This window comes from Triticum urartu, chromosome 7, assembly GCF_003073215.2.
Source record: "Triticum urartu cultivar G1812 chromosome 7, Tu2.1, whole genome shotgun sequence".
NCBI lineage: Eukaryota > Viridiplantae > Streptophyta > Magnoliopsida > Poales > Poaceae > Triticum > Triticum urartu.
In genome coordinates this window covers 243678652-243695376 of record NC_053028.1, presented here as the reverse complement: position 1 = coordinate 243695376, position 16725 = coordinate 243678652, and the positions used below count along the sequence as shown (strand labels likewise).

Genomic DNA, 16725 nt, shown 5'->3' with positions numbered 1-16725 from the left:
TGCCAAATCACAAACCCAAGTTAGTTTTCTGTACGAATGCCAAATCTCCTAACTTTTTAGCTTGCCAAGTTGGTTCCGCTTGCACTTGTGAGGCAGGCACTTGTGACTTGTCTCACCACAGCTTTCAGTTCGGTCGGTGGGTGCAGAGACTTCAGCGAGAGAGTTGAGCTGTGTTTCCTGAAAACATTCAGAGCTGAGGCCTGCAGCCTGAAGTGACCACCAAGCGTCAAGCGACTCTCATGGTCATATATCATGATCCATGGCATGCCATCGCAGAAGCTTTCAAGGCTTTGTGAAAGGTAGAAGCTGTCGCTGAGCCAGTACTACGTACGTAGAAGCAAAGTATCTGGCTTTCGGCAACTTGATACGTCCCGACTTCTCAACAGCAGGCAGCTTAGGTGGAGGGCGCTATCGAGTTCAGTATAGTCAACTCATTCTCGCAAATAAACAGGCTATTCACCAGTAGCAACTCACGCAATCTGCCTTTGCAGTCTTTTATGTATATATAGAAAGTCCTTCCACATCACACGCACTCCTCCACACACACAAAAAAACAAGTAAAAAAAAACTAACTACAGATTATTTTCTGTACCTACGCATTTCTTCTTTGGTTACATGAAGAATGGTGAGAGGCTGCATATGTACAGCGTTAACAGTGGAGCAGCTTCTCCCTGATTTCTGGTAAGCACACTATTACCTCACCCCTATACAAAACTGCTACATCAATCAAACAAGCAAGAGAAAATAGACTCAGTCTTACATGTTCCGCAGGCGGTGCAAGTCATGCACCTCTGAGGCGCCGAAATGCGCGTCGGAACGTTGCAGATGATTCGACTGGCTCTTTCTGGAAGAACGTTCCGTGGGGCCTTCGCTCGACGGAGCATCACCGGGCGGGGCGGCGATGGACAGTAGTCTGGCCGGCGGGGGTGGTGTGCTTGCTGCGCAGCAGTGCCGGACATTGATCCTGTGCGTAACGGTTTCGGTTGAGGTGCTGCCTGTCACATTGACCAGCAGAACAGCCTCCTTGTCTCTGGTCAGTTCGCACCATCCGCCTTGCACGACTCCGTCCACGAATTCTTCTTGCGTGTAGTAGTTCTCGTGATGCACGTTAACTTCCATTGTTTCTCCAGGCTCGATGAGACCGATGGACGGTTGGACCTGTATGGCATGGCACATAGGAGAGGGTTAGTGGTATGGCTGAAGCATGATGGAAGTAAAAATGAAATGAGATGGCAGAACAGCAGCAAAAGTTGGAGGATCAACGGTAGATTAGAGAACAGCCAGGCTAGCAGATGCCCATGCATGCACACATTGACAAAACTTGTCTCGCATTTTCAGAAAAGAGCCACCGAATGGAATTCTAAAGATGCAACCAAACTTGAACCTACCGCCATGCTTATTTTGGTACAATCTGATATAAGTTGTGTTTCATCTAATTTTTCGTTCCTGGAACTGAGAAACATCTGGTATAGTTCTCAGATAAGTTATCCATAGAGAAGGGTCCATCATACAAGTAAAGGAGAGGTTCCTTGATTCTCTTAATTTTGTTTTCTCTAGATGGAAAACAGTCAGTAACAACCAAAAGAATGACCAGTGATTGATCTTAGGACTCTAGGTGGAAATATGATAAGTACTTTTGTTTGTGACAGGAGAGTCACACTAAAGTAAGCTGATAGCAAAATACTAGTACGATGCAACCGATGCGGCAAAAGAAAGAAGCTCGTACGACTAAACAAAATCAAAAACAGGCAAATGCAAGAAAGCAACAACATAAATGTATTAACTATATCTTTATTCAAAACCGAAAGACACAAACTATAACCCATCAATACCTCAAGCCAATGTGGAAGGCCAAAGGATGCCCTTGGAATAAAATCAGTTTTTGTTCCATCCTGCTTGCTTGTCGACTGCCCTTCACACAAGATTTCAAAAGTAGACTTTTTTGATCCACAGTTATTTGTTATTCGAAGAACAACAGTTTCTTCGTTTTCCAATATAATGTTGTTTGTGCTGATTATAGTGTCTGGAACATGATGGGATTCTTGAAGCAAACAATGTAGCTTTTCATTCGATTTGATTATTTTTCCATACTCCTGCCTTCTTATCAGCTCGTTCACTCTTGCAAGATCAACACTGAACGTACAGTTCACTGGTTTATGATCGCTATCTGTCACATCCATGCATGCTTCATATCTATCAAAATGTACAAGAAAAGCATGTTATATTGGAGCATGATTATAACTGAGAAGGGATAAGATGATGTAGATTCTCTCTATAAAAAGCATGATTATGTGTTGTAGAATCTTACGATGTAATTGCAGCAACAACAGGACACTCTAATGAGCATTCACGTATTGTTTCGGAGCGGCTATCTCGATACACTATTCTATCGCACCAAGCAGGTATTCTCTTCTTCTCACCCGAATCATACCCTACATCAGAATTGACAGAAATATTTTCAGTTGTAAAGCATTATCTGAATTTGATGTCAAGAAAAACTGAACTTTATTGCGGCGGAACATTTTAACCGAGCAAGAACTTTAAGTATGAGAAGAGGCAGTACCTGCAAGACCTGGTTGGTGTCTTTGGAATTTGTAAGTTGGAGGAAATCTGATAAAACCTTCACGCATTCCTTGAAACACGTTTCCTGCCTTCATTTCTGCTCGAAGTTGATCCCTTTCTCTAAGCCAATCGAAGCTCCTTTGCGAGACCATATCCCTTGCCTCGTCATAGGTGATACCGTAAAGTCGGTAGTTGAAATCACCAAGAAAAACAACCATATCAGCTTCTGCCAGCTCAGGTCTATCTTCATCAGGCTGATTCCCATTGGCCTGCCAGTAAGTCAATATCTATGCATAAGTATGCATCGTTGCAACTGAAGTAATCAAGGCTGGATATTATTCTAGAAAACAGTTTAATGATTACATACATTCACTGCTTTATGCAATTGGACAGACGTATCAGAAGCTGTAGCAGAAAGGGAAAAAAGTTATAGGCATCATATGCAGTAAAGTAGTGCAAAAGAATACTTGAAAAGAGAAGGTGTGAGAATGGAAAACCTGCAGATCCATGAGATTTGTTAAAATTCATTGTCCGATAAATATGATCAAAGTCAGCATTGCGGCGAGTAACATTTTCTAGATGTGCGGCAAAATGATTGTTCACAAAACATATCCTGCGATCATAAACTCTCATTTTTAACCCAACACCACCCTGCAAGAACAATCAGCTGTCAATATGACAATATCACTAAAAATTGAACAGAAATATGGAGCGTTACTTTGACATAAGAATCACTAGATGATAAGCAACTAATGTTACTTGTTTTCTATCGTTGACCAGTTGAGATAGTTTTTCTCTACAGATTTTTTTTAAGGAGGGTTGCCCTCCGGCCTCTGCATCAGTTGATGCACACAGCTGAATTTATTAAAACTGTGAGATGTAATCAATCTCAACACAAAATGACAAGCAATAGAACCCCGCGATAAAAGCCATGCAGTACCAAGTCTATTACTAGCTCAGGAGAATGCTGAGGTTATTTCTCGTCCAAGTATAACCGCCATCTGAACTCTTTGAACCTTATCACTCACTATAAAATTGTTTCTCCTTAGAACTTAGAAGAGCATATAACGAAAAAAATTGTATTTGGTGATCATATATTAGAGCATCCAAATAGTCCTGTCTAGATTGTCAGTTTATTAAAAAAAATCCAGCAGAAATATCCCAGTTATTCCATAGTAGATCCAAGGAGAAATCTTAGGATATTCAAGTGGTAATGCAAACATAAATTGATGGCTAAGCGATACCGAATGGAAGAGTTAATACACATTGTCAAGGTCATGTACCTTGTTGCCAATAGCACGTCCAAAGCCACATGGCACCGCAGCAGCATCAACATCACCAATATGTGGCTTAAGGTCTGTCCTTGCCCTTCAAATAAGCATAGATAACACAGAAGTGTGAATGCTCAAAACATAAAAATAAGTGGTAACAGAAATGTATTAGGCAGTATTAATAGACAATTTCATGACAAGCCAGTACCATGCAGCAATAAGTAATCCAGCCAACTGCCTCGAGCCAACTCGGTGGAAGGATATTCCTTCATCAAGTGTCTTGCCAATATTGTCTATCCACCACTGCCCATTGGCACTGCCCTCAAGCCCTACCTAAGGCCATAAGCAAGACAACTTGCATCAAACAGCCGCCTTACAGAACTTACACGTAAGAGCATTAGCAATGTAGCTGCCGTTGGGCAGATTTGCAAAATGGAACAGAAACAGAATAACAAGTAAATATATATTCACAAATAATGTCCAAAAGGAAAATTGTACTTAAGTTCTATTCCCTCTCAGTTCTCACACGTAATTTCTATAAGTTCTCCGTGGTAGCGTCATTGCATCAGAATACCGATATAAAATTAAAAGCGAATCAAGTAAACTAAAATATACTGTTGTGACAACTGTGATAGAAAAGTATGCCAAGAAGAGTCACACAGAAATGCAATATTCATCCCTAGTGGCTAAAAGAGAGTAAACAACAAGAAGAATAAGAATACAAACATAACGTAACACAAAAGGAGGACGTTTATGATACAATGTGGATGGTACAAAACAAATCCACCTAATGCTTGGATAATACAGAATCACAAATATGACAAAGAAATGCTACCTCCCCCACCGTGCATTCCATAATAAGTTTGGTTCCGCATTTTAAGCAACTTACAAAACTGTGTAATCAATAATTGCTCAGTGCCATTTCTCTATATTATACTCCCATGGATTTTTGCAAGTGCAGTTGAGTTAGCATGGACTCTAAAGCCGAGCTTTGACCATTAATTTGTCTTACGATATGAAGCTGTTTTCAAGTTTGATCTATTAGTGACACTTTAGTGTGATTGGTACATAGTTGGACTGATGGGTAGTCAAGAAGTACAAAAATCAAATCTCAAAATATGTGGGTCACCTTATAAATATTATCAAGAGGCTTACTATTTATATTTTGGAACAAAGCAAGAGTCAAACAGTTCTATTTTGAAACAGAGGAATAATAGTTCCTAAGTATACCATCAGTAAAGGAACATATTGGCAGTTTTAACTATACAATGCAAATGTAAAATACTGATGCAGAAACATAATTTTTTGTAGGTTATCTTCCGTGCTACAGGATGGATCCGTACATGGTTGTTACTACACCATGCGGAAGTGCGGGCGCTTATGGGAGATGGCAGCACGGGATACATACAACCGGTTTGGATGGCGGTCCAATAGTAGGCTATGTGTGTGTGTGTGTGTGTGTGTGTGTGTATTTCTGTTGGTTTTAGCTTTATTTTTATTTTGGCAATTTTATACTTCACCACTGGAGCTTCTTACAAGGATTTTAATAAATTTATGGCTGTGTGCATTGCAATGATGTAGAAGCTGGGCGATATCCTCCTTTTTAAAAAACCCATTTGCATGCATTAACAGTATAACTTTACCTCTACTTGATCTTTGAGGAACAAAACAAGAAAAGGTGAAGTGAATGGTTTGGTCAACTATCTCACACTTTCTTTAGCCGCAGCCATAGCAAGAACTCCAGCACCCATCTCAACCTCTTGCAGGCCAACCACCACCAATCCAACATCAGATGATGCAGTACCCAACCATGACCAAAGCGATTCAGGTGATGCTTTCTCCTGCGCAACATTCCAAGTTCCAACCAGCATCTTAATGTTCTCTACCCTTGTATAGGACAACTCCCTCTTCGCCAATTCCGTCCGCAGAATATCATCCAGAGGCCCAGGAGAAGTTAGAGGCCATCCTCGAATACCACCATGATGGGCTAGAGTAAAGATGTAAGAACCACCAATGGCCATCTGAATGACTGGACGGCTATGTCCGGTCCATCCTCCCAGAGGGTTACCTTCAACATCCATGACTTGAACAGTACCACTGGCATAGCCCACCCACACCCTTTCTCCGAGTGCCTTTATGCATTGAACAGAAGAATTATGATAACTGAACTCTTTTAGCCAATTCCCATTTCCATCCCACATAATAATCGAGCCATCTGTGCAACCTGACCAAATTGCTCCATCCATTGCTTGAGCCACTGTTTCTGTTCGACGGTTATCTTCAACGAACGTTCCTTTAGTTGCAACTCTGCGTACAGCACCGCCAGCCCCAATCAAGGCATTCCAAGATTTCTGTAAAAAGGTGACAGAGCCTTGGTTTTTCTCCTTCTTTGTGGGTTTTACCTTGATTTCTTCCTCTATAAATTGTTCTGGCATCACTAGTGGCTCTAGACGAGCTGACTCCACTTGGCCGTCCATTCCAAATACTTTTAACAACTCCCTTGTCCGAGCATCCCTACACAAAGCATATCAAAAAATTAGTTCCAATCGGCCATGAGTTAATGAAGTTGAGAAACTGATGTGATGGCATTTATATTTAGAATCGTACCAAAGAGCAAACGTCATGCTAGTTAGACTCCAAACTTTCGCTCGACAATGGTCCGCAAGCATGTGTTTCACATCAGTAGTGGGCAAAGAGAACATGTTACCAACTGTGACATAGTTCCTAAGGTCAATATACGCATTTTCGACCAGACAAGAAGCCATATATTTTTCTTCTGGTGTTAGTGAGAGGGACTTAGCAATGACATCCCAGGGCCATGCCTTTATAACACCTCCTTCGGTGCCTGACCATATTTCACCTGTTTCCAAGAGATTGAAATGAAACATATCAATTTGGGATAAATTTTCACTCCTTTTTAGTTCAAATTTGGATTATCAACTCTTATCTGCAACAAGAGAGGTGCATGAATGCCAAAACTTGTAACGCAGCCTAGTGATTCAGATATCAATGCCTCGACAATGCTTGATTCAAGTCGGAAGAGGCCAGAAAGGAAAACTGATAATTTAGTTTTGATGTGAAATAAACTGCATAACTGAACTAATAATACTAAAATATTCAAGAGTCATATCAGAGTAGTCAATCAAGAGTCATATCATATCCGGCACAACAAAAATCAAGAAACATATGAATCTACAGTTAACGAATACTGACTTAGCTTATTGGAATCAGTTATTTAGGAGAGAGCTGAACATTCACAAGCTAGTTCTTTTCAGAAGATGGAAGAGGAACTGGAGGATAAATGAGTGAGTGACTGGGTGAAATTCTTCGCTTTCAGTTGTAATAAAGGCTTACTTTCGTCAGCTTAATTCTGTTATCTATTCACTGTTATTACACTGGTTTTCTCAGGTTGTAGCAAGAGCGAGGCACTAGGTGCGCCTTAACCAGGCTGTGATATCATGCTTGCTTTAATTTTCTGTAAATAACCTGATAGATGATTAACATCAACGTGGTTGTACATGCTTGTTCCATTATTATGACAAAAAAATATAGAACCAGGATGTCCATCAGTATGGGAAAAAGCTAATTTTATTCTTTAGAAAGGCCAACTCTACCGTCCAAAACTTCTCCAGCCTAAAGTAAAAAAGGTGTAAATGTGCCAAAAGTGATATTGCCAAGATATCACTCGGTAGTGATGTAAAATTAGCTAATCTGACCATTTCGAATCGGCTAAATTGAACATTCCAGTTATCTTCGTGCCTTTCAGCATCGTGCCATTGCCGGATTGTGCTCATTTGCTCAAAGCTGTCAATGAAAACCAAAATTGCTAGGGGTGAACAAGGAAGCGAGCTTCTCACCGTATGATGTGACAACCATGGAGAGCACCGGGGTGCGGCTGTGCGCCTGCCACGACAGGCCCTCCTTGAACATGGGCGCATTCTCGCCACCGTCTGATGCAGCTGCCGGCGCCGTGGCGAGGTCCATGCGCCACGACCGGATCCTCCCGTCCTTGTGACCCGTCCACACGAGCTTGTTCGCGCTGTCCACCGCGACGCAGAGCGCCGGCGGCGTGGGCACGGACTCCGTGAACGGCGCGGTCTCCTCGTCTCCCCGGCGCGCTCCCGCGACGCTCCCGGCGAACAGCTCGTCGAGGCCCCAAACCCGAACCCCGGACTCGGCTCCTGCCCAGAGCTGGCGAAGCTGCGGCTCGCACGCGAGCGTCCGCAGGAAGGAGCACACCTGCGTCTCCCGCGGCGGGTGGGGCCGCACCTCGAGCGCCGGCGGGCGGCCAGGGTGCATGGCCGCGCGCAGCGGCACGCGGAAGATGCCCTCGGCCCCGCCCGCGCCGACGAACTCCGGCAGCGCGCCCCTGCCGCCCGCGCCCCCGTGCTCCGACGTCGCCACGGCCCGCTCCAGCGTCACCGCGCCGCCGGCACCGCCGCTGAAGGAGGCCGCGTGCAAGTAGATGGACTCGCCGCCGCGGCTGTGGTGGTGGTGAGGCGGGAGCTGGTGGGGGTACGACACGCTGCGCGCGGGGTCGTGGCGGTGCGCCGAGGCGGAGGCGATGGGGTCATCATCGAGGCTGTGCGAGCTGAGCGCGGCGTGGCGCGCGTGCGCCGCCTGCGCCACCGCGTCCCGCGCCAGCGGCTGGCTGTAGGATATCCCCTTGCGCTGCGGCGCCCGCCCCCGCTCGTCGTCGGGCTCCATGACCTCGCGTCCGCGCGCGCGCTCCTGGTCCGGCGGCGATTCGAGCTCGGGCGCGCCCGTGAGGCGGAGACGGCGGGAGAGGAGGCCTGGACGGAGACAGGAGCGGAAGGGGGAGCGCCGCGCCGCGCCGTGGAGGCAAGGGAAGTCCGGAGGGGAGCTGGTGTGACAGTGTGCGGGAAGGCTGTTTGTTTCTGGTTATATGGGTGGATGCCTCGTGGACCGGGACCATGGGGAGGCACCGGCCGTGGCAGTGGGAAAGTGGGGGGCGTGGGGAAGCTCCTCCTCGCCGTGATGTTGGAAGCGGCCCGAAGAGGGAGGTTGGTGCTGCCCTGAAAGCTACGGCTTTCCCAAATGGATCAGGGTCAACTGTGTTGGGAAACGAGAATTCTTGCAGGGGATTGACAAATTGTTTTGGTGTGCAACTGACGACAGCCGTTCGTTTAGCTCTATTCGCTACTCCTACTCGGGCTGCTGATTTTCTTCCCCATCTGTCCGCAGACAGGGGCATCAGTCCGCGAACACGAATGTGAAAGGCCGTCATCTGATGTTAGCCGCATACATTTCAAACTTTTTTTTAACAAAGCGGATGAAATTCATGCAAATTCGGTCGGATATCATATAAACATGACGGATTTTATACAAATCATGCAGAAACGGTTACGTTTTAAGCATATTTTCAACTAAAAACGAAACCGGACTAGTCTACGACCGACGCGACGGGATTCCAAAGACATCTCCATGACCCGTAGCGGTGAGCCTCGGAGGTATATGCTTCAGCGCAAAGGACGGCTTGCTTCCCCACCGCTCATCGGAGTGGAACCTGTTGAATATATGAGCAAATTACTACGAGATTTAATCCGAATAAACAAAAGATAAATCATGACAGCACTAGCAGAGATTGAACTAATCATGCGAAGTAGCGTACTAGATAAACAGATCACATCTAGGGCACATACTAGAAACATGAATTCTACCACAATCTCGAACAAGAAGAATAGAATTACATACGATGCAACGGGAGCAGCACCGCCGGCGTTGATGTTGTCGCCCATGTCGTTGAGGATGAGATTGCCAAGGTCGGGGAAGAAGTCGTCGTTGGCGAAGTCGTCGCTGCCAGCAGTCGCGCAAGTGCGTTTCCCAAAAATCTGATCGCCCCTCTCTCGTACAGGATCACGAGAGGCGGGGTTTCGGAGGCCTGTTGCCCCTTGTCGCGGTGCACGCCGACTATATAGTGCGGGCCGGGTAGGTCGTGGGAGTAAACCCCACGTCCGAGCCGCGATCCAAGAGAATCGGAAACGGTTCAGTAATTAAGGCGTCCGTTAATTATTAATTAATGACTCATTATTATTTCCCGAGCAACAAAAATATAGACAACATGCATAGCTCTGCCCTCGGCTCGGCTCAATCCCGCAATTCGCGGCGCGGCGCGGCACGTCGTGACGAGGCGTGGCGTGGCGAGCAAGGAGGAAGAGCACGCGTGCAGGTCTCCTCTTCTCATGCTCATACAAGTGGTAGAAGAGCTCGCCTTATAAAGAGGTGCAAATCTCACTCATCTTCTGGGATGGGACTAAATTTTAGTCTCACTCACACCACTCACATGTGTGCATGAATGGGCCAAGAGAATTTCAGAATTTTAGTTGGGCTTTGGGCCAAAAGCCCACTAGCAAATTCGAACAATCCTCCACAAACTCTCATTATCACATCTCATCATTTAGTTTCAAAATATTGTTTATATACCGGTGCTTAGTGGAGACTGTGAAGTTGAACTTCCACTTAGAGTTTTATGCTACACTAGATCACAACTTGAATAGTGGACTATGCCTTGAACTACAAGTTTTCTACGAGACTAGTTTCACACATTCTTGACCGATACTGGGCTGCCGCAAGGTTTCCTCACGGGTGGAGCGTATACGTCATACTCCAGGGCCTTTCATGAATTTATTAGAGAACACCCAATTCTCACATACTGCGACGTTAACAGTCAAATTCATATAGGTGTGTTCCTCAGGAGATGCTGTGCACGACAACATCTTTGCTTATTCAAATAAGCCACTTGGAACACATTAAGATAAATATCAACATGTCATGCAGATCAGGAGAGTATTGCATCTTCACGGAGTGGGATAATTAAAATAGGGATACTCTCCTCTCAACTGACCAACAGCTTGTCTCCCACCTCTACTTCACGGGATCTCCGATCACATAGAGTGGGTTACCACTATGCACAACTCATGCGGTGGGTCTCAAACCCATCTCCATCGATACATTATCTATCACATTACGTGATAGACCCTTTGTGAAGGGATCTACCAAGTTTTTCGATATTTGGATATAATCCAACGTAATAACTCCAGAGTTCCTCAATTTTCTGACAGATTTTAGTCTCCTCTTCACATGCCTTGAGGACTTCACATTGTCCTTAGAACTGTTTTTCTTGACGATCACAGTTTGATTATCACAGTTCATCAGGATAGGGGTATTGGTTTTTCAACCATAGGTAAGTCCACCAAGAGCTCATGAAGCCACTCTGCTTCAACAGTGGCAGTGTCTAATGTTGTGAGTTCTGCTTCCATAGTTGACCTCGTTAAGATGGTCTGCTTGCAAGACTTCTAGGAAACAGTGCCACCACCAAGTGTAAAAACATAACCACTTGTGGCCTTAATCTCATCAGCATCGGATATCCAGTTTGAGTCACTATAACCCTCCAGTACCCTTGGATACCCGGTGTAGTGAATCCCATAGCTCGTAGTGCCTTTCAAGTAGCGCATAACTCTCTCAAGCGCATGCCAATGATCATCTCCCGGTTTTGACACAAACCGACTCAGCTTGCTCACAACAAAAAAGATGTCAGGCCTTGAGGCACTCGCCAAATATATAAGCGAGCCAATAATCTAAGAATAACTTAGTTGATCTCTAGCAATCCATCGATTCTTCGAAGCAACACACTAGCATCATATGGAGTTGGAGAAGGCGTGCAGTCGATATACCCAAAACGACTGAACATCTTTTCCACATAGTGACACTAAAGCGGTGTGATCCCACCATTCTCATCTCTCAACAGCTTGATGTTTAAGATAACATCAGCTACTCCTAGATCCTTCATCTCAAAACGGCGAGATAAGAAATCCTTAACCTCCTTGATTAGATCAAGTTTGGTTCCAAAGATCAGCATGTCATCGACATACAGACAAAGAATAACTCCTTCGCTCCCACCATGGCGATAGTACACACACTTGTCGCCATCGTTTACTACAAAGCCGACATCAGTTAATGTTCTTCCGAATTTCTCATGCCACTCCTTAGGAGCTTGTTTAAGGCCATATAAAGACTTTAATAACTTGCACACCTTTCCTTCCTGACTAGGTACTACAAAACCATCTGGCTGATCCATGTAAATTTCCTCCTTCAGCTCTCCATCAAGGAAAGCCGTCTTAGCGTCCATTTTATGAACGAGAAAACCATGTGAGGCAGCCAGTGATAGTAGCACCCAAATTGTGGCCAGTCTAGCCACGGGTGAGTAAGTATCAAAGAAGTCTTCACCTTCTTTCTGGGTATAACCCTTAGCCACAAGTTGTGCCTTGTACTTTTCAATCGTAACATCAGGTCTAAGCTTCTTCTTGAACACCCACTTACATCCTATAGGTTTGCACCCATAAGGACAATCAGTGATCTCCCAGGTTTCATTAGCTAAGATGGAATCCATCTCGCTACGAATAGCTTCCTTCCAGTAGTCAGCATCAGGAGATGCATAGGCTTTTGAAATAGTCCTGGGTGTATCATCCACGAGGTACACAATGAAATCATCACCAAAGGACTTTGCAATCCTTTGTCTCTTACTCCTCACAGGATTCCCATTGTCACCCTCAACAGGATTCTCAACGTGTTCCATCGCAACGGTGGGTTCAGGAATTACAGCGAATTCCTCACTAGATGAAGTAGGTATCTCCTGATTTGATGAACTCGACATATCATTCATAGGAAATATGTCCTCAAAGAAAGTTGCATCATTTGACTCCATAATTGTACCAACATGCATGTCGGATACCTCAGATTTTATTATCAAAAATCTATAACCAATGCTATGAAAAGGATAGCCTAGAAGAACACAATCCATGGTTTTTGGTCCAAGCTTGTGCTTCTTGGGAATTGGTATATTGAGTTTTGCCAAACAACCCCAAGTACGTAGGTAAGAGAGTTTCAACCTTTTCCTTTCCCATTCCTCAAATGGAGTCATGGTCTTATGCTTTGTGGGAACTCGATTTAGTACATGACACGCAGTCATTAGCGCCTCCCCCCGCTATTCCTTGGAGAGACCCGATGTGTCTAACATGGTGTTAACCATATCAATTAGAGTTCGATTCTTTCTTTCGGCTACCCCATTTGACTGAGGTGAGTAGGGAGGCGTCCTCTCATGGATTATACCATGTTCCACACAAAACAAATCAAATTCATTGGAAAAATACTCTCCACCACAATCAGACCTAAGCCGTTTAATTTTTTGATCAAGTTGGTTCTCTGCCTCAGCTTTATAGTTTTTGAAGAAAGTTAAAGCCTCATCTTTTGATTTCAGAAGATACACATAATAATATCTAGTGGAGTTATCAATCAACGTCATGAAATATCTCTTTCCACCTTTTGTCAACACGCCATTCATCTCACAGAGATCCGAATGTATAAGCTCTAGTGGCGCCAAGTCTCTTGCCTCTGCAGCCTTATGGGACTTGCGAGGTTGCTTAGCTTGCACACATACTTGGCACTTGGAGCCTTTGACAGTAGATATTTTCATAATTAAATACATATTGGCTAGCCGCGTCATGCAAGCAAAGTTACTGTGACAAAGTCGTGAATGCCAAATGTCAGACTCATTATTGTGGCAAACATTATTAATAACTTTAGTGCAAATATCTGACAAAGATAGGCGAAACAAGTCTCCGTTCTCATAGCCTTTTCCAACAAATTGTCCATACTTAGAAATTACAACTTCATTGGACTCGAAAACCAACTTAAAACCATCTCGACATAAATGGGAACCGCTAACAAGATTTTTATTGATGGACGACACATGATGAACGTTCTTCAGATGCACGGTCTTCCCCGAAGTAAACTTCAGATCGACCGTACCGACACCTCGAACGGTGGCATGTGACTCGTTCCCCGTCAGCACGAGAGAAAGTCCATGTGACCTGGTAAGAAGAAAACATGGAGGCGTCACCACAAACATGTACATTGGGGCACCGGTGTCAATTAACCAATCAGGAGATTGAAATACTGAAAGGATGGTAGGAAGAATACCGTACCCATATTCCTTCATATCAGTATCACCGATGACAACATTAGCGTACTTTCCGCTCTTCTCATGTTCGCGCTCCTCAAAGCGATTAGGACACTTCGGAGCCCAGTGATTAGGATCACCGCAGACATGGCAAAGTCCCCCCTTCTTATGAGAATTCTTCTTGAAGTTGGTAGAATGTGACGGCTTGTTCTTTGTATCAAACTTGCCTTTGCCCTGAGTTTTGTTCTTGTTGTTTTTGAACTTGTTGGGCTGGAAGTTCTTCTTCTGTACCATGTGGGCACTAGAAGCTCCCTCGGCAACTCGAGCACGTGTGTCCTTTTCTCTCGCCTTCTCTTCAACATCAAGAGTACCAATGAGATCCGCAACGGAAAACTCCTGTCTCTTGTGTTTCAGGGAAGTAGCAAAATTGTTCCACAAAGGTGGAAGCTTGGCAATGATGCCTCCAGCAGCACACACTTGAAGTAATCGAGTTCCTTTGTGAGAGATTGTATCTCATGAGCCTACTGGACAACAGAACGCTCATCCGTCATCTTGTAGTCATAGAATTGCTCCATGACATACAACTCGCTGCCAGCGTCCAAGGCCCCAAACTCGGCCTCGAGCGCAGCCCACATGTCCTTGCTGTTGTCAAATGACATATACAAATCCATAATGGAAACGTTAAGAACACTCAGAAGGGCGCCTTTAAAGAGAGTATCAATCTTCTCAAAAGCTTCCTGTTGTGCAGGATTAAGATCGCCCTCGGGCTTGCCCTTGGTGGCATCATAGCAGTACATGGTCTGGAACCAGTAAGAAGGTCTCGTGCGCCACCTCTTTTATTGCACCCCTTTAAAGGTAGGCAGCTTCAGATGCGCAGCAAAACCACTCGGAGTAAATTGACTACGATCAGGTTTTTGGATTGTTGAATATATGAGCAAATTACTACGAGATTTAATCTGAATAAACAGAAGATAAATCATGATAGCACTAGCAGAGATTAAACTAATCATGCGAACTAGCATGGTAGATGAACATATCACATCTAGGGCACATACTAGAAACATGAATTCTACCACGATCTCGAACAAGAAGGATAAAATCACATACGGTGCAGCGGGAGCAGCACCGCTGGCATTGATGTTGTCGCCCATGTCGTTGAGGATGAGATTGCCGAGGTCATGGAAGAAGTCGTCGTTGGCGAAGTCGTTGCTGCCAGCAGCCGCACGAGTGCGCTCCCCAAAAACCTGATCGCCCCTCTTCCGTACAGGATCACGAGAGGCGGGGTTCCGGGGGCCTACTATCCCTTCTCGCGGTGCACGCCGAAAGGAGGGATGAAGAAGACTTGCATGGCAACACAATGATCTGGAATGGTGGTGTGAAATCATACGATGCGACGACGGCTAGGGTAGACGTCTGCCTGACTATATAGTGCGGGCCGGCTAGGTCGTGGGTGTAAACCCCACGTTCGAGTCGCGATCCAAAAGAATCTAAAACGGTTCAGTAATTAACGCGTCCGTTAATTATTAATTAATGACTCATTATTTTTTCCGAGCAGCAAAAATATAGACAATGTGCATAGCTTTGTCCTCGGCTCGGCTCAATCCCGCAACCCGCGGCGCGCTGTGACGAGGCATGGCGTTGCGAGGCGAGCGAGGAGAAGCGCGCGTGTAGGTCTCCTCTTCTCATACTTATACAAGTGGTAGAAGAGCTCACCTTATAAAGTGATGCAAGTCTCATTCATCTTCCGGGGTGGGACTAAACTTTAGTCTCACTCACACCACTCACATGTGTGCATGAATGGGCCAAGGGAATTTCATAATCGTAGTTGGGCTTTGGGCCAAAAGCCCACTAGCAAATTCGAACAGAACCGCCGCCTGATGCTTCAGCCGGAGAGGAAGGGTTCCTATGCTGCACGGACCAAAGTTGATTCTTGGGTAAGGAGACGACGGTGGCCGGCGAGAGGGAAAGACACTGTCTGTGTACGCCGGTGGTGCCTCGACGGTGGCCTTCCTAGGACCCAAGCGGCGGTGCCTCGGCGGTGGCCTTCCTCTACTCACCAACACCTCATGTTTTTCACCGGTGACGGCAGCCTCACACCGCAGGCCAAACCAGTGAACTCTCGTACTCCCCTCCGCGTGGGCATCCACTACTGTGTCTTCACTGGCTCCGGGTCGTTCCCTTCATAATACTCATCATCATTCACTGCGTTGGTTCTCTCGGCGCGGCAGGGTCAACTTTATCAACAAACGACAGCCATCGGATGAGGCATGTACGTGGAATGGCTGACAGTAGGGACCCACATGGCATGTACGTGGATTGGCTGACAGTAGGGACCCACATGGCCCATGGCCGCATGCAACAAGTGCCCCGTGTATTATGCGAAAACAAATAATTTCTCCCCCTGACAGGTTTGACCCACCAGCTACATCTTCGCACGCAAGGAAGTGCTTCCTTTATTACACGAAAATAAAAAGTTTCCTCTCCCTGACAGCTGAGACCCACCAGCTTTATTATGATCCTTTTTATGAAAATATAGATTGTACCCAAGATCCTAAATTGATTTCTTTTTATTCTAACTCGAAAAAGAAGAAATAAAAAAAACCAGAAAACATCTTCGCACGCAAGGAAGTGCCACCTTATTATGCGAAAAAATTGATTCCCCCTGCTAGCTGGGACCCGCCAGATTTGGAGGCTGACTTGTGGGCCTACTAAGTTAACGCATACGCAGGGCTTTGTCAACTTAGTCAATAAACGATTCTAGATGCACTGACCGTTTGATGTTAATCCAATGGCCAAGCTGCGTCTTCAACCTCTGGTCTTGTTGCTCCAGCCGCCCAAACCTGCGCCCGCCGTACCGCCTGCTCCAGCCTCCCATGGCCGAGTGTGCTGCCGTGCAGGTCTCACCGCCCGACC

General features: G+C 45.5%; 1 protein-coding gene across 1 annotated transcript; it reads right to left on the bottom strand.

The window, feature by feature from the left end:
- Positions 1-470: 470 nt before the first annotated feature.
- Positions 471-8837, bottom strand: LOC125523224 (type II inositol polyphosphate 5-phosphatase 15-like). The gene is made up of 11 exons (XM_048688276.1): positions 7691-8837; positions 6441-6693; positions 5543-6347; positions 4042-4166; positions 3846-3930; positions 3060-3213; positions 2930-2967; positions 2564-2831; positions 2309-2432; positions 1833-2193; positions 471-1158 (listed from the first exon to the last, which is right to left on the bottom strand). The coding sequence occupies exons 1-11, from the start codon at positions 8538-8540 to the stop codon at positions 757-759; spliced, it is 3465 nt and encodes a 1154-aa protein (XP_048544233.1). The 5' UTR covers positions 8541-8837; the 3' UTR covers positions 471-756.
- Between the last annotated feature and the right edge of the window lie 7888 nt (positions 8838-16725).

What these genes read in the sequence shown, in the direction of transcription:
- LOC125523224 (XM_048688276.1), bottom strand. Translation starts at nt 8,540, where the DNA reads ATGGAGCCCGACGACGAGCGGGGGCGGGCGCCGCAGCGCAAGGGGATA. An exon ending in GTTGTTGCTGCAATTACATC is followed by an intron (nt 2,194 to 2,308) that starts GTAAGATTCTAC and finishes ACATTTTGATAG; the next exon opens with ATATGAAGCATGCATGGATG. An exon ending in GCCTTCCACATTGGCTTGAG is followed by an intron (nt 1,159 to 1,832) that starts GTATTGATGGGT and finishes CATGCCATACAG; the next exon opens with GTCCAACCGTCCATCGGTCT.